General features: G+C 37.3%; 1 protein-coding gene across 2 annotated transcripts in view; it reads left to right on the top strand.

Annotated features, from left to right (window-relative positions):
- FCHSD2 (FCH and double SH3 domains 2) overlaps positions 1-25,133 on the top strand; it is a 293,011-nt gene that overhangs the window by 220,666 nt on the left and 47,212 nt on the right. For both annotated transcript variants that reach the window (XM_060159945.1, XM_060159944.1), the window contains exons 10-11: positions 3,431-3,526; positions 24,841-24,957. In XM_060159945.1, coding sequence (XP_060015928.1) covers positions 3,431-3,526; positions 24,841-24,957 — 213 coding nt within the window. The remainder of the gene's footprint in view (positions 1-3,430; positions 3,527-24,840; positions 24,958-25,133) is intronic.

Below are 25,133 nucleotides of genomic sequence, written 5' to 3'. Positions count from 1 at the left end.
ACTGATTCTAGATCTGGGACATGAAATATTTAAGGTAAATGTTAAATAATTTGTTGTAATGGAAAGCAAGGAAACTGTCAAAACTATCAAAAACTACTAGTCCCATCTCAAAGGGACTCAGGATGTGATCTTGCTAGCCAAAGATGGGATAATTTTAGCATCAATAATGATAATAACAACAGTAGATTAAAACACATCAAATATTTTAAAATCCATGACTTCATAATAATAATTTACTAAAGCTATAATTGGTCATTCTTTGGAGGTTGCTAGGGGAACAGCTCAATTTGAAAACTAGCTAATAAAGGGAAGAGGAAATGTTTATCCTGCCTTATACAAAATGTACCTCAAGGTAACTAAATAATTGACTTGGAAAGTTTTTCTTATGGAAGTATTCCCGCTAATAAATGAAAAAGGAATGATAGAATTCCTTGAAAAAGTGATAATAGAAAAATCTCTAGTTTTTGTAACCCCTAATATGTTTAGGCATTTATCATCATAGGTCTGTTCGATTAGTTTCCTAGGCTGCTGTACAAATTACCATAAACTGGATGGCGTAAAATGACCGAAATTTATTCCCTCTGAGTTCTGGAGGCCAAAAGTCAGAAATGAAAGTGTCAGCAAGGCTGCACTCCCTCCAAAGGCTTCAGAGGATAATCAGTTTCTTACCTCTTCCAGCTTCTCATAGCTTGAGACATTTTTTGGTTTGTGGTCACATTACTCCAATCTCTGCCTCTGGTCTCATTGGCTCCTCTTCTGTCTGTGTTTTCTTCTGTTTGCCTTTTATAATGACATCACTTATCATTAGATTAAGGGCCCAACCACAGAATCCAGAATGACTTCCTAATCTCAAAATCCTTAACAATTACATCTGCAAAGGGCCTTTTTCCAAATGAGGTAACATTCACAAGTTCCAGGGATTAGGACGTGGACATCTCTTTTGGGGGGCCACCATTCATTCAGCCCACTACAACTGTTAATATCAAAAAGAGACGAGTCAGAGGCAAGCCTCTTCATAGAAGTAAACACCACCTTGTCAAAAAATAAAAATAAAACAAAAACCTAAACACAAAGAAGCATCAACTTACAGGACGCACAAGAAACAGAATACTGCGAGGATGGAGTCAACAAAACTCAGACTGTGGGAAACTCTACAAAACAAAAACTCAGTTTCTTCAACAAATTGCAGGGGGGTGGGGGTAAGGGAGATGAAGGAAGAAACCTATATATGAAAACAAACCTAAGCAACATCATCCATTTGCACTGTGGGAACCTTACTGTGATCCCAATTTGTAAAACTTTTTAAAATATGGAACAGAAATTTGAACATTTACTGGTTGTTTTATAATATTTTTTGTAAATTTTAATATGAATATATTTTTTAAAGTCTTTGTCTTTTAGACATTACACTGAAATATTTATAGATGAAATGATATGTCTAGGATGTGCTTCAATATAATTGGGGTGGAGGAGGAGCAGGTAAGTTTATAGATGAAACCAGAATTTGTGTTTTTGGAAGTTGGGTGGTAGGTACATGGGGATACATTATTCTGTTCTCTCTACTTTGAAATGTTCCGTAACAAAAAATTAAAAATTTAAAAAGGTTGATACTTCCCCCTTGAAAGAAAGAAAAAGAGGAAAGAAAGAAAGAAAAGGAAGTTTGGTTTGTGGTGCTTGAGAGGATAGGTTTAGCAACTAGAAGGATGATCCTCTTAGCTTTTTTCTGCATGGTGACTAGTGAGGCTGTGTCTCAGGGCTGTGTCAAGAGCTTTCACAGGGGACTTCCCTGGTGGTGCAGTCCTGTGTTCGATCCCTGGTCCTGGAAGATCCCACATGCTGTGGAGCAACTAAGCTACAACTACTGAAGCCCACGCACCCTAGAGCCCGCGTGCTGCAACTACCGAAGCCTGCGGGCCTAGAGCCCATGCTCCGCAGCAAGAGAAACTACCTCAATGAGAAGCCCACACACCGCAACGAAGAGTAGACTCTCTCCACAACTAGAGAAAGTCCGCGCGCAGCAACGAAGAAACAACACAACCAACCAACCAACCAACCAATAAGTAAATAAATAAATAAATAAATTTAAAAAGAATAAAAAAGAGCTTTCACAGCTACTCTAGCTTAAAACTGGAATCCAGGAAAAGAAAAAAACACATTTCCCTTTGAGAATATGCTTATTCAGCCAGCCTTTCATGACCATATTTTTTCAACCACTCCTTCCTCCATCCCACCCCTTCAGTCTGGATTAAATAGCACCATCTTTTGTGCTCTCCTAGTACCTTCTACATACTTTGATAAGGCATTTTAATTGTGTAATCTGTTTAGTTCTCCCAGTTTCTAGATTATAAATTCCTCGAAGATATTAACTTTGTTTATTCATATTTATTCCTCTGTGTATTCCCCCTCTCTGCTGCATTTAACATTAGGCCTGGTAAGCTCTCTCAGTAAATGGTTGTTGAATGGGGGTGGGAGGTGCAGAGGAGCAATAGAGAATTGGGTTGTGCTGGTAAATAAAATGCAGAATATACCTCCTACTTTCTCCATCTCCTGAATGAATTCTTTTCCCAGGACTACTAAAGTATAGCCACAGAGCTGCTTTAAACTTTTCTTTCTTCTGCCCATCCTCTGGCAGCGGTGCTAATGAGCTGTAATATACTACAAATGAAAGAAGAGTTAAGGGTAAGCAGTGTAGCAAAATAGAAAATGGGTTTCTGCACAATCACATGTTGCTGATTTCCACTCTTTCCCAGAGTATATAATACAATGAATTCTTTTTAGATGACTGTCTTTCTGTGCTATTTGTTTTGTTACTTTATGTGTATTAGAATTCCCCTTCTTTATAAATTACTTTCTAGTCTGTCTTCTTGGTATGCTTTAAGATGGTAATTAGAATATAGCCTCCTTAAAAGGTGGCAAGAAGTACTGGAAAAATACTATTTTGTGTTACGTATAAGGTTATTTGGCAGTTTCCTAGTAGATGGCAATCTCCATAAAGCAAACTTTAAGAGGCCTACAAAACTTTAGAACTGAGAGAGACCTGACAAACTAATGTGCTTCCCTATTTGCACCCCCCACCCCCGACACGCCCCCACACCCCCACACCCCCACCCAATGTTCAAAAGAATAACATTTTGTGTAATAGCCATCTTTTTGTAGTCTTAAAGTAGTGCATATTGTCTAGTCCCCAAATCTGGGCTAGTTTCTAAACTAGTACTTTCCATGCTTAGATTCTTGAGAAAATGGGGCACAAGGATGACAACTATTATCTAAAATGAAAAAAAAAATTGTAATTATAATTTCTTTTTGACCACGTAGTACTGGATGATTGCTCATTTTTGGAAAACAGCAGAATAAAGCTTAAACTTTAAAACACAATTATTGAACATTTTAACCTTATTAAAGACTTAAAGATATTTTATTTTCTCTTTAGGTGGTACGAGACTATAATCTTCAGCTGTTTTTACAAGAGAATGCTGTATTTCACAAACCCCAGCCCTTCCAGTTCCAGCCTTGTGACAGTGATACTGTAAGGGAATTCCAGATTTTCATTTCATTTGTCTTTAAGCTATGTTTGTTCTTAAATAACTACTATCCTTGGAATAGACAGACAAAAACTGAGTGTATCTCAATATTATAACAAAACTGTGAGGATGCAGAGAAACTGTGACATTTCTTCTTTCTAAAATGTGACTAACACGCCCAGTATCTTTATGCTAACAACTTTCTGCTTAATAGGGTTAAATCATAAAACAAGTTACTGGAAATCTGAAAACTGAACTGAGGGAAAAAGAAAAAAATACTCCATAAATTTTTTTCAATTCAAATGTAAATTACATACTTTCTATTCATGAAATTCTTCACATGCATACCCTTCCAAAGAAACCAGTGGTTAAGTTTTAACCAGAATAGAATTAATAAATAGAATAATGAATATATGCATACAAATATTTTTACTGGTTTTATTAAAAATCATAGACCCTTTATAATTCCTTTCAGATTTCTTAGAATGTTAAAGTATTAACACAAATGCCAAATTGGCAGTGTTTAAAAAACAATCATTAATCATACATTTTTATCCTTGAGTTTAATCTATGAAAAATGATAGCCATTTTTTAATTAAAGAAAAAGAACCAGAATACTAATTTAATGACATTTTTTAAAAGGTATTTAACTTCTACAAGTTGAGAAAGCACATGTTGGCATATCTAGCACATTCTCTCAATGCAGACAAACCAAGAGGGAAGTCAAGTTGTATTGGTAAAGTCTGTTGGTAAACCTAGAATCAAAACCAGGGGAGTTCATGATATCAGAGTTTAATGGTATCAGTTTAATAGAAACCTTTGCTGGAGATATCTTCATTACTTTTCCTACTAAATTTTAAGTAGCCCTGTTAGTGGCTATATAAAGAAATGTAGGAAATCAGCATTTCCCTCTAGATTTATTAACCCTTGCCCTTTATAGTAGCGCCTCTTTTTATCGACCAGCTTTTGCTGAATGACTCGGAGACATTGTCCTGAGGATACAGGGTATGGACAAGTTTGCCAAGCTTGACTTAAAATTGTGACTAATTTGAGATTATTTTATCTTTGCCCATTTTCCTCAGGAAAATCAGAATAATAGTGACTCTCATCTCACTCATCCAAAGCCCAATGACAACCTGAAATCCTTCATTGTTTCTGAACACTGTGCTAAATGTTCTTAGCTGTGTGTCCCTGTTTGCCTTAAAATTCTAACTCTATGCTGTTTTCTGTCCTTGTGCAATCTGTACTGGGCAGAGTTTAAAAGCTGCCCAGCTGGTGGATATTGAGCTCTCCCCTGTCACTGCTCTGAGAATGACCATAGCTGAGGTATATGGGGGTGTGGGTCAAGGGTGGGAGGGATGGGGTGTGTGGGTTTGCATGCTGATGAAGGGTGGGACCTGATATTGGAATGAAAGTTATAAATATATGTGTAAGGGGCTACTGAATGCATAAGCTGGGGCTTTCCGTTTTTCCCTTATAAATTAGGGATTTCTTTTCCTCTTTATAGTGAAAAGATTGAGCTTTTCATTTGTCATCTTGTCTGAAGCACCTTAGTTTTCCTCAGCAGGAGTGCTGGAAAGAACCTTAGAGCTAACTTGCCTTTGTTAAAGAGGAAACTGAAGCCTAGAAAGGAAGAGAGACTTGTCCAGAGTCATACAGTGAATTAATGACACATTAATGTCTTGATTGCAGTTTAATGTTCTTTCCACATGCTACTCTGTTTTCTAAGAAGAAATGTTCAGCACTTGGGGAGCAGTTAATTTTTTCATAATGGAAAAAGATAAATGCTCACACATTTGTAAAAATCATCCCAGATTGTCAACCACTGAAAAAGTCTTTAGAATAATCATTTTGAAAATGTTTTTACCTGTAAAATTTGTTGTATGTACTTTTTGTTTTGTTGTAGATTAAGTATTCTTACTGCTCACAAAGAGTAAAATCCCAAATAATTGTTTTTACTCAGTATGGACTAGTACTGTTCTTTCATATGAGAATGGCACCATTGTTTACTTGCTTTTCTGGTTTCCTCTTGGAAAAGCCTGTCACGGAGAGTGCCAGTCAGCGCCCCATTAACTTACTCCTCCTGCCGGGGAAATGCAGGGCATGTAGGAAGCACTAATTGCCACTATCTTCTGTCGTATTTCTGAAATTGCTATTGTTACTATCCTATTTTGGAGCATATTTTAATTCAACAGACACTGAGTCCCTACTGCATCTGAGTGCCAGTCGTTCAGATAGAGGCTGAGGATAGCTATTACATGTTAAGAGCCTGGACTAGATGAGCTCACTGACATGTACACAAATAAGTAAAATATAATGAGGCAAGTGCTGTATATGTTAGAGTGCTCCTGCTGTCCATTGATGGATACAGTTAATGCATCCTGATGTAGTATAATTTTTTTTTTGCGGTACGCAGGCCTCTCACTGTTGTGGCCTCTCCCGTTGCGGAGCACAGGCTCCGGACGCGCAGGCTCAGCGGCCATGGCTCACGGGCCCAGCCGCTCTGCGGCATGTGGGATCTTCCCGGACTGGGGCACGAACCCATGTCCCCTGCATCGGCAGGCGGACTCTCAACCACTGCGCCACCAGGGAAGCCCTGATGTAGTATAATCTTTTTACAAATTTTTTGAGGCATATTTACATATCATATAATTCACCCATTTCAAGTATATTATTCACTGATTTTTAGTAAATTGACCAAATTGTACAACCATCATCACAAGTAAGTTTTAGAACATTTTCATGACCCCAGTAAGATCCCTCACTTCCGTTTCCTGTTAATCCCTATTCCCATCCCCTGCCCAGGCAACCTCTAGTCTATTTTCTTTCTCTGTAGATTTCCGTTTTCTAGAAATTTCGTGTAAATCGAATCATACAATATGTGGTCTCTTATGTCTTGCTTCTTTCACCTAGCATGTTTTTGAGGTTCATCTATGTCTTAGAATGTATCAGTAGTTTGTACCTTTTTAATTACTGAATAGTGTTATGAATATACCACATTTTGTTTATCTGTTCATCAGTGATAGACATTTAGGTTGTTACCCACTTTTGGCTATTATAAATAATGCCGATATTAACATTTGTGTACAAGTCTTTGTATGAATATGTTCTCAATACTCTTGAGTTGCTGAGTCTTATGGTAAATTTGTTTCACTTTTTAAGAAATTGACAAACTATTACAAAGTGGCTACCATTTTGTGTTTCTACTACCATTGTATATGGGTTCTTGTTTCTCCACATCTTCACTTCCATTTGTTATTGTCTCTCTACCTCTTTGCTTATAGCCATCCTAGAGGATGTGAAATAGTATCTCATTGTGGTTTTGATTTGCATTAACCTAATGACTGATGATGTTGAGTATCTTCTAATGAGCTTATTAGTGATTCATATATTTACTTTGGTAAAATGTCTATTCATATCTTTTGTCTTTTTTTATCAGATTGTTTGTCTTCTTAGTATGGATTAGATCTTGAAGATGAATTGAAATTTACTTTGCAGTGATTGAAAAACAACATGCCAGGAAGTGAAAATAACAATTGAAAATAATGAAAATAATAGGTGAAATTCACTGAAGATTTGTTTCATGCTAGATATTTTTCTAATTGCATTGCCTGTATTAACTCATTTAGTCCTCTCAACAATCCTATATTTTAGGTTCTCTTTTTAATCCTCATTTTATAGTCGAGGAAACTATAGTTAAGAAATTTGCTCAAGATCACTCAGCTAATAAGTGTTGGAGCCAGAAAAGCTTGAAAGTGCATCACCTGTTGAAATAGCAAGGAGGTTTGGTATGGTGAAGGTGTTGAACAACACCATAAATGTAGGTTGCAACCAGATTTTGTGTATGAGTTTTACATATGGTAGTATATGGAGAACTATGGAATGTTTTCAAGTAGGACAGTGATATGATAATTGCAGATGGATTCCCCCTGCGGGACAGTAGTGTTCCTTAATTTTATTTTGGATTTTATAATTTATATTAGGAACTTTGAACTCCTTATGGATTTAACACCTTCATTTTTCACTCAATAGATATTTATTGTGTATAATTTGTATATACCCTTGCCTTATATAGAGATGAGTAGTCAATAAATATTTGATCTAGATTTAGGTAAGATGCATTCAGGAAAGCCATAGGACTTTTAAAGTCACCACCATGATTAAATTTAACTTAATTTTCTTCTGAAGGTTTTCATATATTATCTTAACATTTTTTTAAAAAACTTTTTAATATAACCCATCTCAAATTCCAATATTTTCCCTACAAAAGTCAAAAATGTCCAGTTGAAAACATACAGTCACAGTATTACCACTGGAATTTAATTAAGGGTTGAAATTATTGCACTTCTTCTTTTTGTGGCTTATCTTTTTTTATCTGTTGGTAAATCAAAATTCCTTTTCATTTTATTTTAATATATGATTATTTTGAGTCATGTTTTAGAATGATATACCAAAAGGAACTGGCCAAAATGGTTTTATAAGGTCACAGTTATCTATTCTGTGCAGCCATAGAATTAAATTAGGAATCTTAGTTTAACCATAAGATGGTTACAAGTGACAGTGATCAGTGGCAAGTTTCATCTAATGTAGTAATTTAGTAGCTGGCTCATGGTTAATACTGAAATATTTCCATGTCTGTATTTCCATTTAGAGTTACTGATTTCTAAAGTATCCTTTCTTTATTCTTCTTTATATCTTCTGGTATCAGATGATACCAGAAAGTCAAAAATCTTTCTAGAAATAGTAAAGTTCACCTTTCTTCACTGAAATGAAAGTTTTTAATACAAGATTGTTCTGAGAAGGATATGGAATGTAGCCTAAAGTTTTTTTTAAATAATTTTTTAAATTTTATTATTATTTTTTTGGGGCTGCTTTGGGTCTTTGTTGCCACACGTGGGATCTTTGTTGTGGCATGTGGGATCTTTTTTAGTTGTGGCATGAGGGCTCTTAGTTGCTGCATGCGGGATCTAGTTCCCTGACCAGGGATGGAACCCAGGCCCCCTGCATTGGGAGCGTAGGGTCTTAACCACTGGACCACCAGGGAAGTCCCAATGAGAGAATTTACATTTATCAGGCTCTCTATGTTGAAGAGTCATTCAGCTGTCACATGGGTCATACTTGTATTAGAGATTCATACAGGTGTTGTACAATGAGAAATCATGGGCTTTGGATTCAAATCCTGGCTGTGCTGTGTGCTAGCTGTGTTTATTTATTTATTTACATCTTTATTGGAGTATAATTGCTTTACAGTGGTGTGTTAGTTTCTGCTTTATAACAAAGTGAATCAGCTATACATATACATATATCCCCATATCTCTCCCCTCTTGCGTCTCCCTCCCTCCCACCCTCCCTATCCCACCCCTCTAGGTGCTCACAAAGCACCGAGCTGATCTCCCTGTGGTACGTGGCTGCTTCCCACTAGCTATCTATTTTACATTTGGTAGTATATATAAGTCCATGCCACTCTCTCACTTCATCCCAGCTGACCCTTCCCCCTCCCCGAGTCCTCAAGTCCATTCTCTAGTAGGTCTGCGTCTTTATTCCTGTCCTGCCCCTAGGTTCTTCATAAACACATGAAAGAATGCTCAACATCATTAATCATTAGAGAAATGCAAATCAAAACTACAATGAGGTATCACCTCACACCAGATAGAATGGCCATCATCAAAAAATCTACAAACAATAAATGCTGGAGCGGGTGTGGAGAAGAGGGAACCCTCTTGCACTGTTGGTGGGAATGTAAATTGATATAGCCTCTATGGAGAACAGTATGGAGGTTCCTTAAAAAACTAAAAATAGAACTACCATATGACCCAGCAATCCCACTACTGGGCATATACCCTGAGAAAACCATAATTCAAACAGAGACATGTACCACAATGTTCATTGCAGCACTATCTACAATAGCCAGGACATGGAAGCAACCTAACTGTCCATCGACAGATGAATGGATAAAGAAGATGTGGCACATATGTACAATGGAATATTACTCAGCCATAAAAAGAAACGAAATTGAGTTATTTATAGTGAGGTGGATGGACCTAGAGTCTGTCACACAGAGTGAAGTAAGTCAGAAAGAGAAAAACAAATACCGTATGCTAACACATATATATGGAATTAAAAAAAGTTGTGTTTATTTTTATTTACATATTTATATATATTTAACCTCTCTGATTCAGCTTCCTTGTATGAAATGACTCTATTGCGTTTGAAAATTAAACTTGACTCAGTGCCTTGCACATAGTAGGTAGAAAATAAATGTTGACAGCCTTTTTTTTTTTTCTATCCACAGGACAGGCATATTTCATTTTTTTAGGTTGTGCCACTAATTACTATAAGAAATACTAAAATATCAAATATAGAAGACATTACCAAGATTATAAAATATTGCAGTCATGGCCCCCAGTTCTCAACTCCCTTACTGAGTCTATCACTGAAAGTCCCTTGGGACTTCTGCTCTCCTATTTTATTCTACAAGGCATAACTCACCAACCTCTCAGCAGTTTTTAAGGCTAAAAGGCAATCTGTGTGGAATAAAGAGTAGCCAATAGCTAACAATTACTGTCCATTCTTATTCTTCTTATAAGAACATGACTTGCCTTGCTCAGCATCTCTCTGCCCTGTATACATCTCAGTGTGTCTCCCTTCCATTACCAGAACTAGTGATGTGTACCCTTAGGGAGCATTTCCTCACATCCTGTGAAAAAGGACAAGGTCAACCTGGGATGGGAAATAATACGAGAAACATGCACGTCCACAAAACTTAGATAAGTATGACCTATACAAGCAGGAAAAACTTAAGGAAACGTTTCCCTCAAACTTCCTGGTGGGGATGAGAAGACCTTTTCCTCTTTACCTTCTCTGAACTGCAAATAATAAGAACTTCACGTATAATGATAAAAGAAAAGAGCTGACGTTAAATTTCCAACATATGATCTTTTCCTGTTATTTGAACTGCTAGTTCTGATATTTAATTCTGCCTTCTATAGATTAACAGTTATATTAAGAAGACCACTTGCTGCAATTAGGATTTTGCACATTAACGTTTCACTTACGTGGGGCATTTTATGCATCTATTTAAAAATAAGTATTTAGCAAAAATGCCCTTGTCTATAAAAGACTATATGGAGTCAATATATCATGCAGAGAATTTTCCTGAAAATTCTCATTGTTACAAGTGGCTCTTTCTGTTGATGGGAATCTTATATTGCATATAGCATTGGCTCATCATCATGAAAGCATTGTGATAGAGAATTTATGAAAAATCCTCCTGTTGGGTAAATAGGTACCATCATCTTGTACATATACTGGCAACAGTATCCAAAAATGGAAGACCCTGATTATAGACATGTGTCACTTTCTAGAATCAGCAGTACCTACAGTCAAGTGTTCACAGGGGTCTGTCCTAAGTTCTAGAGCCTTTCAAAAAGGACTTAGTTTTCACAGAAAACTTACCATCTATATAATCTTTCTCCCAGTCTGGTGCCTTTTCTAGCCATTGAGAGGAATCCAGAGCTTTCCATAGATGCCTTGGTAACGTACTGACATGCAAGGAGCCTGGAAGTTCGCTTTTTTTTTTTAATATACCTTGTGATTATAGCTCTTAAAGCAAAGTCTCTGTTAGAGCTACCAAACTAAAGGTATACTCCTGAGGTTGTTCCATCCAGTCATGCCTCTACATACATCTAGAGAGTACCAGACACAAGGTTTTTTGGTAGTCTTTTGTTTTCATGTCAAGGACATATTCTCCTTTCAGATTTACCTTTGATATTCTAAGCCAAGACAAGAGAAGGGTATTCCTTTTTCAGAGTTCTCATTAGTTCCTCAGCCCAGCCTTACTGTAATTGTATATCCTTTTCCTCAGTTGTCCAAGGTTTTCCAGAAATGTTCAAAAGCTCAAGCAGCATTAATTGTCTTCTAGTTTACTCCCCTGAGAGACAAGGCACACTCAACCCAGTTATCCGGATGAGTTGCCACTTCTCTTCTAAGTGAAAGTGCTGCTATCCAAGCATAGTTAAATCAGAATAAGTTAAATTATGTCTCATGAGGAACACTGCTGCACTTCTCTCCACAAAATATGTGACTTAAAGATCCACGGTCTCGGACTTCCCTGGTGGTCCAGTGGTAGAGACTCCGCACTTTCACTGCAAGGGGCACAGGGTTCGATCCCTGGTTGGGAAAGTTCCACATACTGTGCAGTGTGGCAAAAAAAATAAAAATAAAAGATCCACAATCTCCTATCAAAAGCTTTCAGTCAGTGTGTCTCAAAATTTGGAATCTTTCAGGTTTTAGAAAGGTAATCCATCTGTCATATACTGTGTAACACCCTGAGCAGGGTGTATGGAAGTACTCAGTGATCAAACACAGCATCTTTGCAATAAAACATTTGAATATTCACATCAAATGAAATAAATAAAAACTATAAATAACCTCTCTTTAGTTCACTTCAAATTTTAGCTCCAAACTTACCAAAAAGAAAAGGAAAAAAAACTTAATGATTTTCAGAGCGTTTTGGATTTCAAAATTACAGGACTGTGAACTTGTATAAACATGAGTGCTAAAAATATAATAGTCTACAAAGATCCAGATGCTTTTTACTTGAAGAGGTCCTTCTGAGAACAAATAATAATTAACTTTCTTAAAATAATTAACAGTGTAGTATTAAATTTCATAAAGAATAAGCTGGATCAAATATTTAACACAATACATCTCTTATCTACCAGTAAACAAGTAGTGCAGATCCCTTGAATGAGGGTTAATAAGATTGTTCCTGGCATACGATATTAGCATGACAACCCTAACATTATCTTTCTTGAAAATGGATTGGAATGCTAGTATTTTACTCTGTTAGTGGTTTTCATTCATCATACATGACCATCTCTTTTCCTCTCTTTCAAATGGTTATATTTTGGTTACAGAATTGAAAAATAATGACTGTGTTTCTTGTGTGAAAATCAGCTTTTCTATCCCTACTCACTTTGTCCTTCTGCATGCAGGCTCAGATATATGTCTGAACCTTCTATACCCTTATGCTAACCTTAAAATGAACTGAAATCATATCTTTCTCTAAGGACAAAACAGTTAAGATGACTTAAAGACTAATATACCAAGAATATATTGGAATGAGCGGGAATTCCCTGATGGTCTAGTGGTTAGGACTCCTCACTTTCTCTGCCAAGGGCCTGGGTTCAGTCTCTGGTCAGGGAATTAAGATCTCGCAAGCTGCACAGCCAAAAAAAATAAAAACACTCTGTAGTGTAGTTCTTTAAAGTTATTTAATAACTGTAAATTTTGAAGACTGTATTTTAATATTACTTTCTAAAAAGATTTGTAATTTTTAAAAACAACATTGCTAGGCTCTGAAAGCCTTCCTAAACTCTTGAAAGAGTTTGGCTTTTGTTTTTCTAAAAACAAAATTAAATCAAAAGATGTCTCTTCTTTTCTTTTGTTTTTGGCTGCATCATACGGCTTTCGGCATCTTAGCTCTCTGCCCTCCTGACTAGGGATGGAACACATGCCCCCTGCAGTGGAAGTGCGGAGTCCTAACCACTGGACCACCAGGGAAGTCCCTAAATCAAAAGATGTCTTAACATTTAAGTAAAAGCCTAGACAAAATTTCATTGAAAAGAAATTTGTATTTTAGCAATGTCTTTTTCAATATTACTATCTCTATGTTATCAATATTGGTGTTAGATAAATTGAATAATTAATGAGACAGTATGGTCATATAAAAATAGCAAGGACTCTCGAGAGGTCTCAATACAAGCTCTAGATCCAGCACTTACTGGCTTAGTGGCTTCAGAAAGGCACATACCTTTTTTAAGCCTAGATTTCCATACCTATAAATTGAGAATAGTACCTATTAGTATTGTTTTGAGAACTAAATGTATGTAAAGCAGTTAGCACAGAGCTTAAATAGTCAATAAATGATACCCCTTTTTAAAATTAACATAGCTTTATAGTTTTCTAATTATAAAAAAGCATATGGCTTCGCTGGTGGCGCAGTGGTTGAGAGTCCGCCTGCCGATGCAGGGGACACGGGTTCATGCCCTGGTCCGGGAAGATCCCACATGCCACGGAGCGGCTGGGCCCGTGAGCCATGGCCACTGAGCCTGCGTGTCCGGAGCCTGTGCTCCGCAACGGGAGAGACCACAACAGTGAGAGGCCCGCGTACCACAAAAAAAAAAAAAAAAAACCATAAAAAAAAGTTTTCACCTGAACCCTCACTGTTCAGAGGTAACCACTGGTAATATTTTGGTCAATATCCTGAACATCTCTCTGCAGGTACCTACTTATATAGATGCGGATACACAACTTTGTATAAGTAGATTTAAAATAGACTTGAATTTAAACTTTTTTTTCTCATTCAATAGTATATCATAGATACCTAATATTTACATTATCTATACTCCCTAACCATCTCAGAAATTTGACATCCTGACCTCCCGTCAAGTGGTTTGTCTTTATGTTTTTCATTTCCAGTACCTCCTAAAATTATATCATGAATTTAAAATTCCAAGTAAATTAAAAATATGTTTTAAGAATATTTTTATTATTTTTACAGAGGCTCTTCTGTTCTTGAGTTAGGCGAGGCTCTCAGATAATGCTAAAAAGAATTTGGAGCTCAGAGCAGTAGCAGTAGAATAGCAAAATTTCTGGGTCTCTTATCCAGAGAAACACACTGTTCCCTCTGCTTACAGCCAATGCATGAGCCTGTTTGTTCTCCTAAAATTAATTTCAGCACTGGTAAAGATCTGAGATTTCATCTCATCTTCAGTTGTCTTGATTTTCAATTGAGAAAGCTGAGGCCCAGAGAGAAAGTTAAGTACATTACCCAGGATGACACAGCTAGATTTCTTTGGGAAGTAAATATTATATATGTACAATGTAAATGTATTTGAGGAGTAAATGTACTTCATTTTTAACGGCTACTTTTTTTTTTAACATCTTTATTGGAGTATAATTGCTTTACAATGGTGTGTTAGTTTCTGCTTTATAACAAAGTGAACCAGTTATACGTATACAAATGTCCCGATATCGCTTCCCTCTTGCGTCTCCCTCCCTCCCACCCTCCCTATTCCACCCCTCTAGGTGGTCACAAAGCACCGAGCTGATCTCCCTGTGCTATGTGGCTGCTTCCCACTAGCTATCTGTTTTACGTTTGGTAGTGTATATATGTCCATGCCACTCTCTCACTTTGTCCCAACTTACCCTTCCCCCTCCCCGTATCCTCAAGTCCATTCTCTAGTAGGTCTGTGTCTTTATTCCCGTCTTGCCCCTAGGTTCTTCATGACCATTTTTTTTTCTTTAGATTCCATATATATGTGTTAGCATACGGTATTTGTTTTTCTCTTTCTGACTTACTTCACTCTGTATGACAGACTCCAGGTCCATCCACCTCACTACAAATAACTCAATTTCGTTTCTTTTTATGGCTGAGTAATATTCCATTGTATATATGTGCCACATCTTCTTTATCCATTCGTCTGTCGATGGACACTTAGGTTGCTTCCATGTCCTGGCTATTGTACATAGAGTTGCAATGAACATTGTGGTACATGACTCTTTTTGAAGTATGGTTTTCTCAGGGTATATGCCCAGTAATGGGATTGCTGGGTCATATGGTAGTTCTGTTTTTAGTTTTTAAGGAACCTCCATACTGTTCTCCATAGTGGCTGTATCAATTTACATTCCCACCAACAGTGCAAGAGGGTTCCCTCTTCTCCACACCCTCTCCAGCATTTATTGTTTGTAGTTGTTTTTTTTTGTGTGTGGTACGCGGGCCTCTCACTGCTGTGGCCTCTCCCACCGCAGAGCACAGGCTCCGGATGCGCAGGCTCAGTGGCCATGGCTCACAGGCCCAGCCGCTCCGCGGCATGTGGGACCTTCCCGGACTGGGGCATGAACCTGCGTCCCCTGCATCGGCAGGCGGACTCTCAACCACTGCACCACCGGGGAAGCCCTGTTTGTAGTTTTTTTGATGATGGCCATTCTGACCAGTGTGAGATGATATCTCATTGTAGTTTTGATTTGCATTTCTCTAATGATTAATGATGTTAAGCATTCTTTCATGTGTTTGTTGGCAATCTGTATATCTTCTTTGAAGAGATGTGTATTTAGGTCTTCTGCCCATTTTTGGATTGGGTTGTTTTTTTTTTTTGATATTGAGCTGCATGAGCTGCTTGTAAATTTTGGAGATTAATCCTTTGTCAATTGCTTCATTTGCAAATATTTTCTCCCATTCTGAGGGTTGTCTTTTCATATTGTTTATGGTTTACTTTGCTCTGCAAAAGCTTTGAAGTTTCATTAGGTCCCATTTGTTTATTTTTGTTTTTATTTCCATTTCTCTAGGAGGTGGGTCAAAAAGGATCTTGCTGTGATTTCTTTCATAGAGTGTTCTGCCTGTGTTTTCCTCTAAGAGTTTTATAGTGTCTGGCCTTACATTTAGGTCTTTAATCCATTTTTTTTTCTTTAATCCATTTTGAGTTTATTTTTGTGTATGGTGTTAGGGGGTGTTCTAATTTCATTCTTTTACATGTAGCTGTCCAGGTTTCCCAGCACCACTTATTGAAGAGGCTGTCTTTTTCCACTGTATATTCTTGCCACCTTTATCAAAGATAAGGTGACCATATGTATGTAGGTTTATCTCTGGGCTTTCTATCCTGTTCCATTGATCTATCTTTCTGTTTTTGTGCCAGTACCATACTGTCTTGATTACTATAGCTTTGTAGTATAGTCCAAAGTCCAGGAGCCTGACTCCTCCATCTCCATTTTTCTTTCTCAAGATTGCTTTGGCTATTCGGGGTCTTTTGTGTTTCCATACGAATTATGGAATTTTTTGTTCTAGTTCTGTGAAAAATGCCAGTGGTAGTTTGATAGGGATTGCACTGAATCTGTAGATTGCTTTGGGTAATATAGTCATTTTCACAATGTTGATTCTTCCAATCCAAGAACATGGTATATCTCTCCATCTATTTGTATCATCTTTAATTTCATTCATCAGTGTCCTATAAGTTTCTGCATACAGGTCTTTTGTCTCCTTAAGTAGGTGTATTCCTAGATATTTTATTCTTTTTGTTGCAGTGGTAAATGGGAGTGTTTTCTTAATTTCACTTTCAGATTTTTCATCATTAGTGTATAGGAATGCAAGAGATTTCTGTGCGTTAATTTTGTATCCTGCTACTTTACCAAATTCATTGATTAGCTCTAGTAGTTTTCTGGTAGCATCTTTAGGATTGTCTATGTATAGTATCATGTCATCTGCAAACAGTGACAGCTTTACTTCTTCTTTTCTGATTTGTATTCCTTTTATTTCTTTTTCTTCTGTGATTGCTGTGGCTAAAACTTTCAAAACTATGTTGAATAATAGTGGTGAGAGTGGCAACCTTGTCTTCTTCCTGATCTTAGAGGAAATGGTTTCAGTTTTTCACCATTGAGGACAATGTTGGCTGTGGGTTTGTCATATATGGCCTTTATTGTGTTGAGGAAAGTTCCCTCTATGCCTAGTTTCTGGAGGGTTTTTATCATAAATGGGTGTTGAATTTTGTCGAAAGCTTTCTGTGCATCTTTTGAGATGATCATATGGTTTTTCTCCTTTAATTTGTTAATATGGTGTATCACATTGATTTGCATATATTGAAGAATCCTTGCATTCCTGGGATAAACTCCACTTGATCATGGTGTATGATCCTTTTAATGTGCTGTTGCATTCTGTTTGCTAGTAGTTTGATGAGGATTTTTGCATCTATGTTCATCAGTGATATTGGCCTGTAGTTTTCTTTCTTTGTGACATCTTTGTCTGGTTTTGGTATTAGGGTGATGGTGGCCTCATAGAATGAGTTTGGGAGTGTTCCTCCCTCTGCTATATTTTGGAAGAGTTTGAGAAGGATAGCTGTTAGCTCTTCTGTAAATGTTTGATAGAATTCGCCTGTGAAGCCATCTGGCCCTGGGCTTTTGTTTGTTGGAAGTTTTTTTCGTTTTGTTTTGTTTTGCGGTACGTGAGCTTCTCACTGTTGTGGCCTCTCCCGTTGCTGAGCACAGGCTCCGGACACGCAGGCTCAGCAGCCATGGCTCACAAGTCCAGCCGCTCCGCGACCTGTGGGATCTTCCCGGACCAGGGCACGAACCCGTGTCCCCTGCATCAGCAGGCGGACTCTCAACCACTGCGCCACCAGGGAAGCCCTGTTTGTTGGAAGATTTTTAATCACAGTTTCAATTTCAGTGCTTGTGATTGGTCTGCTCATATTTTCTATTCCCGGTTCAGTCTTGGAAGGTTGTGCATTTCTAAGAATTTGTTCATTTCTTCCAGGTTGTCCATTTTATTGGCATATACTTGCTTGTAGTAATCTCTCATGATCCTTTGTATTTCTGCAGTGTCAGTTGGTACTTCTCCTTTTTCATTTCTAATTGTATTGATTTCAGTCTTCTCCCTTTATTTCTTGATAACTGTGGCTAATGGTTTATCAATTTTGTTTATCTTCTCAAAGAACCAGCTTTTAGTTTTATTGATCTTTGCTGTCGTTTCCTTCATTTATTTTTCATTTATTTCTGATCTGATCTTTATGATTTCTTTCCTTCTGCTAACCTTGAGGTTTTTTTGTTCTTCTTTCTCTAATTGTTTTAGGTGTAAGGTGAGGTTGTTTATTTGAGGTGTTTCTTGTTTCTTAAGGTAGGATTGTATTGCTATAAACTTCCCTCTTAGAACTGCTTTGCTGCATCCCATAGGTTTTGGGTTGTCGTGTTTTCATTGTCATTTGTTTCTAGGTATTTTTTGATTTCCTCTTTGATTTCTTCAGTGATCTCTTGGTTATTAAGTAGTGTATTGTTTAGCCTCCATGTGTTTGTATTTTTTACAGATTCTTTTCCTATAATTGTTATCTAGTCTCATAGCGTTGCAGTCAGAAAAGATACTTGATACGATTTCAGTTTTCTTAAATTTACCAAGACTTGATTTGTGACCCAAGATATGATCTATCCTGGAGAATGTTCCATGAGCACTTGAGAAAAATGTGTATTCTGTTGTTTTTGGATGGAATGTCCTATAAATATCAATTAAGTCCATCTTGTTTAATGTATCATTTAAAGCTTGTGTTTCGTTATTTATTTTCATTTTGAATGATCTGTCCATTGGTGAAAGTGGGGTGTTAAAGTCCCCTACTATGATTGTGTTACTGTCAATTTCCCCTTTTATGGCTGTTAGTATTTGCCTTATGTATTGAGGTGCTCCTATGTTGGGTGCATAAATATTTACAATTGTTATATCTTCTTCTTGGATTGATCCCTTGATCATTATGTAATGTCCTTGTCTCTTGTAATAGTCTTTGTTTTAAAGTCTATTTTGTCTGATATGAGAATTGCTACTCCAGCTTTCTTTTGATTTCCATTTGCATGGAATATCTTTTTCCATCTTCTCACTTTCAGTGTGTATGTGTCCCTAGGTCTGAAGTGGGACTCTTGTAGACAGCATATATACAGGTTTTGTTTTTGTATCCATTCAGCCAGTCTGTTTCTTTTGGTTGGAGCATTTAATCCATTTACATTTAAGGTAGTTATCGATATGTATGTTCCTATTACTATTTTCTTAATTGTTTTGTTTGTTATTGTAGGTCTTTTCCTTCTTTTGTGTTTCCTGCCTAGAGAAATTCCTTTAGCATTTGTTGTAAAGCTGGTTTGGTGGTGCTGAATTCTCTTAGCTTTTGCTTGTCTCTAAAGGTTTTAATTTTTCTGTCAAATTTGAATGAGATCCTTGCTGGGTAGAGTAATCTTGGTTGTAGGTTTTTCTCCTTCATCACTTTCAATATGTCCTGCCACTCCCTTCTGGCTTGCAGAGTTTCTGCTGAAAGATCAGCTGTTAACCTTATGGGCATTCCCTTGTGTGTTATTTGTTGTTTTTCCCTTGCTGCTTTTAATATTTTTTTCTTTGTATGTAATTTTTGATAGTTTGATTAATATGTGTCTTGGAGTGTTTCTCCTTGGATTTATCCTGTATGGGACTCTCTGTGCTTCCTGGACTTGATTAACTATTTCCTTTCCCATATTAGGGAAGTTTTCAACTATAATCTCTTCAAATATTTTCTCAGTCCCTTTCTTTTTCTCTTCTTCTTCTGGGACCCCTATAATTCGAATGTTGGTGTGTTTAATGTTGTCCCAGAGGTCTCTGAGACTGTCCTCAATTCTTTTCATTATTTTTTCTTTATTCTGCTCTGCAGTAGTTATTTCCACTATTTTATCTTCCAGGTCACTTATCCGTTCTTCTGCCTCAGTTATTCTGCTATTGATCCGTTCTAGAGAATTTTAATTTCATTTATTGTGTTCTTCATCATTGCTTGTTTGCTCTTTAGTTCTTCTATGTCCTTGTTAAATGTTTCTTGTATATTTTCTATTCTATTTCCAAGATTTTGGATCATCTTTACTATCATTATTCTGAATTCTTTTTCAGGTAGACCACCTATTTCCTCTTCATTTGTTAGGTCTGGTGGGTGTTTACCTTGCTCCTTCATCTGCTGTGTGTCTCTCTGTCTTCTTATTTTGCTTATCTTACTGTTTCTGGGGTCTGCTTTTCGCAGGATGCAAGTTCATAGTTTCCGTTGTTTTTGGTGTCTGTCCCCAGTGGCTAAGGTTGGTTCAGTGGGTTGTGTAGGCTTCCTGGTGGAGGGGACTAGTGCCTGTGTTCTGGTGGATGAGGCTGGATCTTGTCTTTCTGGTGGGCAGGTCCACATCTGGTAGTGTGTTTTGGGGTGTCTGTGGCCTTATTATAATTTTAGGTAGCCTCTCTGATGGGGCTGTGTTCCTGTCTTGCTAGTTGTTTGGCGTAGGGTGTCCAGCACTGTAGCTTGCTGGTCGTTGAGTGGAGCTGGGCCTTGGCGTTGAGATGGAGATCTCTGGGAGATTTTCGCCGTTTGATATTACGTGGAGCTAGGAGGTCTCTTGTGGACCAGTGTCCTGAACTTGGCTCTCCCACCTCAGAGGCAGAGCCCTGACGCGTGGCTGGAGCACCAAGAGCCTTTCATCCACATGGCTGTACGAGGAGGAGCTCCTTGATGAGATGCAAAAACCACAGGCCAGCTGTGAACTCAAGAGTCTGCTTCCCAGTTCACCTGACGGAAGCTGTGGGCTTTCCCTCCGCAGAGTGTGCAGGCCCAGTGACTCCCTAATGGCTGCTTTTTTTAAAATTAATTAATTAATTTATTTATGGCTGTGTTGGGTCTTCATTTCTGTGCGTGGGCTTTCTCTAGTTGTGGCAAGCGGGGGCCACTCTTCATCACGGTGCGCAGGCCTCTCACTATCGGGGCCTCTGTTGTGGAGCACAGGCTCCAGACGCACAGGCTCAGGAATTGTGGCTCATGGGCCCAGTTGCTCCTCAGCATGTGGAATCTTCCCAGACCAGGGCTCGAACCCATGTCCCCTGCATTGGCAGGCAGATTCTGAACCACTGCGCCACCAGGGAAGCCCTAATGGCTGCTTTTTAAAGAACAAATAAATTTCATAAAATAAAATGTATAAAAATTCCTTAATTGGGAAATTCAAAAAAAATTCCTTCCTTAGTCATCCATTTTGAGTGGATTTTGTAGTGAGAATTTAAACATGAAGAAAGAGACCTTTTATGGGAGAGGGATCTCAATCCTCAAGTGGGCTTTGAGAACCTGTATTAAAATGCATGGTACTCAATAAATTAGTCCCCTTTCTCCTCAGTTCATTCTGTTCTTCCCTACATAAAATACTTTCCTTCATCCATTAGAAGCTGATTCTAATTCAGTATGTTTATTCTCTTGTCCCTCTGAAGGCACCATTCTAATAATCTGGTGGCCTGCCCCTCACTTTAGGTTATATGTTTACCAGCCTTTACTGAGGGCATTCTGTGTACTATTAGGCATGGTGCTAGAGGCCAGGAAATGTATCCTTTCGAGGCCTCAGATTGCCTAAAGACAAATGGGAAACATACATGCAGCAGGCACAGTATAATTTGATGTTGGCCTGACAGTAGCCACTCAGTAGATGTCTAACAAATTAATAAATTAATATAATGGAGATATGTCTAAAGCGAAGGAGCCACTGAGTCTATCTGGGAAAGTCAGGGAAGATTTCACAGAGAACAAGGACTTGAACTGAGATTTGAAGAATAACTAGGAATTTGTCTGTGGACAAAAAATATAGGGGAGTTATTCCAGCCCGAGGGAACAGTACTCAAAATCATAGGCTTGTGTTTGGATTGACATTTATTTTCTAGGAAAAGACCTATCTGCTTCTGAAATTTTTTATTAAAGTTTGTATGATTTTTGAAATCTGATGTTTCCAAATTTTCAAGAATCACATTTAGTTGACCTAACTTATCAAATAACCCAAATTGACAGACTAATAAAAAACTACCTAATCTACATTTAAAAGTCGATAGGAAATTCCTTTTATAGCATTTCTCTTCAGTTTGTAATTTATTTGAATTATTTTTGTTCTACTATTACTCTGGGAATTGTTATGTTATAATATATGCCTCTTTTAAAATAATCAAGTTAAATAAGTGCACTTTTCCAGAGCTAGGCTACAATGCTGTTTGATATTTAATTGTAAAAGTCTCATGTTCTAAAAAAAAAAAAAAAAAAAAAAAAGTCTCATGTTCTGCTTCAGGAAAATAACAATGTTCTTTAAATTATTGTGCTTAATAGCCTATATGTTACTATTCCTTTATGTATTTTAACTGTACTTTTAAGAGGTAAAGGAAAAGTGTTAGAAGTATGAACCAATGATTAAATTAGCCAGCATTTTAAAAAGAAGCAGTCACTAGCATTCCTTTGCTGGAATCAACCACTACTGATACCACCATTTTAAAAGGTAATGATCTTTACTAGATTCAGATTTATATTCATCTTTGATCTCCGGAGTGGCATTAGAACATTTCTCTATGTATTGTTTAGTACCCTGGGCTGTGTTTGCCTTGTATGGAATTCTCATTTGTCTAGAACTGTATTATAGGTAGCCATGTTTTTCCATGGCTTGATTTCAGAATTCATGAAAAAGATCAGTTTACTTGAATTTTAGTTATGTGTTATTATTCCCTACCCAGAGGGTCCCAAAGTCACGTCTCCCAATCAGTGGTAATTGTGATCTGTTCTGATCATTGGGCACTCCTGAGTAATAGTAAACCCATAGGGAATGAGAAAAAAGCCCTATCTTTTTTTCTCCAGCTTTTAAGTACAGATAATACTCAGTAAAAAGGTACAGATTCTGTATGGGCATGTTGGCCATGCAGCCAACACACATTTTTAGACCCATTTACCAGTTCCTAAAATGTACCTCAGTAATAAAAATTAAATATCTCTCAGTTGCCTCCTTTCTCATCTACTCTGTGCTTTATAAGTTCATTCTCTTTGAGATCCTTTCATTATATCTTCCGTCTTGTTTTTGCTTCATTATTTGGGCTATCAAGAACCTGGGAATTATTTGGACTTTTTTATTAACAGTAATGACAAAATTTTTTGTTTCAAGTAATTTTCTGTTGGGTCTTTAACATTAGCAGTTACCATCTATTGGATGCTTATGTATATACCATAAGAGAATGTTTAAAATATGACCTCGTTTTGCCCTAAATAACCCCTATGAGATAGGTGGCATTTTCACCAATTTTTGGCTGTAACTAAGACACAGATTAACTAACAGCCCAAGATCATGAAGCTAATAAATGGCATAGAGAGGATTAAAACTGGGTTTATCTGGCTTAAAAACCTGTACCTGGGCTCTTCAGAGTATACCTTTCTACCATACATCCTATAGATTACATTTGCGTCTTCATCTAGGGTTTAACTTTTTAAACCCTGGCTTCTGAGGACAGATAATGTAAATGCCTAGATCCTTTTTCAAAATAAATATAATAAGAGAGCTGGTTCCCTAATAGCCCAAAGAATGAATCGGTATAAAATGTAAATGTAAAGTTGGTTAGATTTGAATATGTTTCAATTCATTTATCATTATATAATCTAGCTTTAGCTGAAATGTCTGCATAGAGTAAAAGTTTTTCAACCTTGCCTACAGTCCCCCCAACAAAAATATTAAATTTTTAATCCAATTTATCAAATCCTGTTTACCAATTTTGAGCTATATGTGACCTTGCAAAAGTCAGCTTGGGTTTTTTTACTTTCTTTTTTAATATTTATTTACTTTTGGCTGCGTTGCGCATGCAGGGCATGCGGGATCTTTCCTTGCAGCGCACAGGCTTTGTTGCTCTGCAGCATGTGGGATCCTAGTTTCCCGACCAGGGATTGAACCCGCATCCCCTGCATTGGAAGACGGATTCTTAACCACTGGACCACCAGGGAAGTCCCACAAAAGTCAGTTTTTAAAGATTTTCCACTCTAAAATTTTGCTTTTTGTATTAAAATCATCTTTGGATAATTCATATTTTAAAAAATTATTTTCTTTCCTAGTTATTTTACTAAAGATTTTTTTCATGGGTTCTTAAGAGTTTAGAGAAAGTTAAAATAGTTTAGTGCTTAAGAGCTCTAATTCTGGAATCGGAAGTTGTAACAATTGAATATCTGGCGCACACTGGAAATTTTATTTAACATCTCTGAGCCTTGATTTCCTTTTCTATAAAATGGCTGTGTGACCTATCTCATAAGATTGTTATAAAAGTTATGTGAAGCACTTTCCACAGTACCTTGCATAATAGTGGTTAACTATTACTCTCGTTTAGTTTGATTTTTCAGTTTGTTCTTTGTGAAATATGGTTATAGCGTTTTAGGGCAAGAAGAAACCCTTAGTAATCATTTGATCTAGCACCCCTATCTTTGAGATGACATTAAGGCCCAGAAGAACGACAAAAGCTAGCTTGAGGTTTGGTGGTAAGTATAACTAAATTAAACCCAATATTTTTGAGGATGGATAGGTTGTGTCGCTGTTATTGTATTGTTTTATTTTTCTCTTTTCACTTCTATGCAATGATTCTTTAATCCCATTGAAACTGTTGAGTTGTTTCCATTTTGTCTGTGCCACTATTTTAGTGTCATAGTAGGTTGGCATAAATACTTTTTCTTCTTTGCTTAGCTTAGCTAGCTTGCTTTATACCCAAAATGGATCGTGCTACAGTTAGAGATGAAGCTTTAATGTTCAGCAATGTAAGACAAAAATCTGTGATCATTTACGGTTTTCATACCGTCCTCTTTGTCTTCTGCTAATCTCCTGTGACATGAGACATTGCTTCCCACAGTAGTGGAGCATGCCTCCTGTTTTGAGTGCTGGTAAAGTGAAGGCCCTCTGGTCTACCTACAAAATGGTAGTGATTTCAATAAGGATAACAGTACTTTTCTCTCTGTTTTCTCTTGCGTTGTAGAGCCGACAGTTAGAATCAGAAACTGGGACCACAGAGGAGCACAGTTTAAACAAAGAGGCTCGGAAATGGGCCACACGTGTGGCACGGGAGCACAAAAATATTGTTCACCAACAACGGGTAAGTGTGATAGAGAATCTTAGGTTATGTCTGGCATTAAGCCAAATGTCAAACCAGTTTAAGGAGTTGAATTTTATTGATGTGGAAAATACCCAATAGATGTTTTTTCTATAATTTCTCAGCACTCAGAAGTATGTTCTCAGCTATCTTCTAAACTTGAAAATTCCTTATGCCCT

The sequence above is a fragment of the Lagenorhynchus albirostris genome, chromosome 9 (assembly GCF_949774975.1).
Source record: "Lagenorhynchus albirostris chromosome 9, mLagAlb1.1, whole genome shotgun sequence".
NCBI classification, from domain to species: Eukaryota; Metazoa; Chordata; class Mammalia; order Artiodactyla; family Delphinidae; genus Lagenorhynchus; species Lagenorhynchus albirostris.
This window is presented reverse-complemented; position numbering and strand designations above follow the sequence as displayed.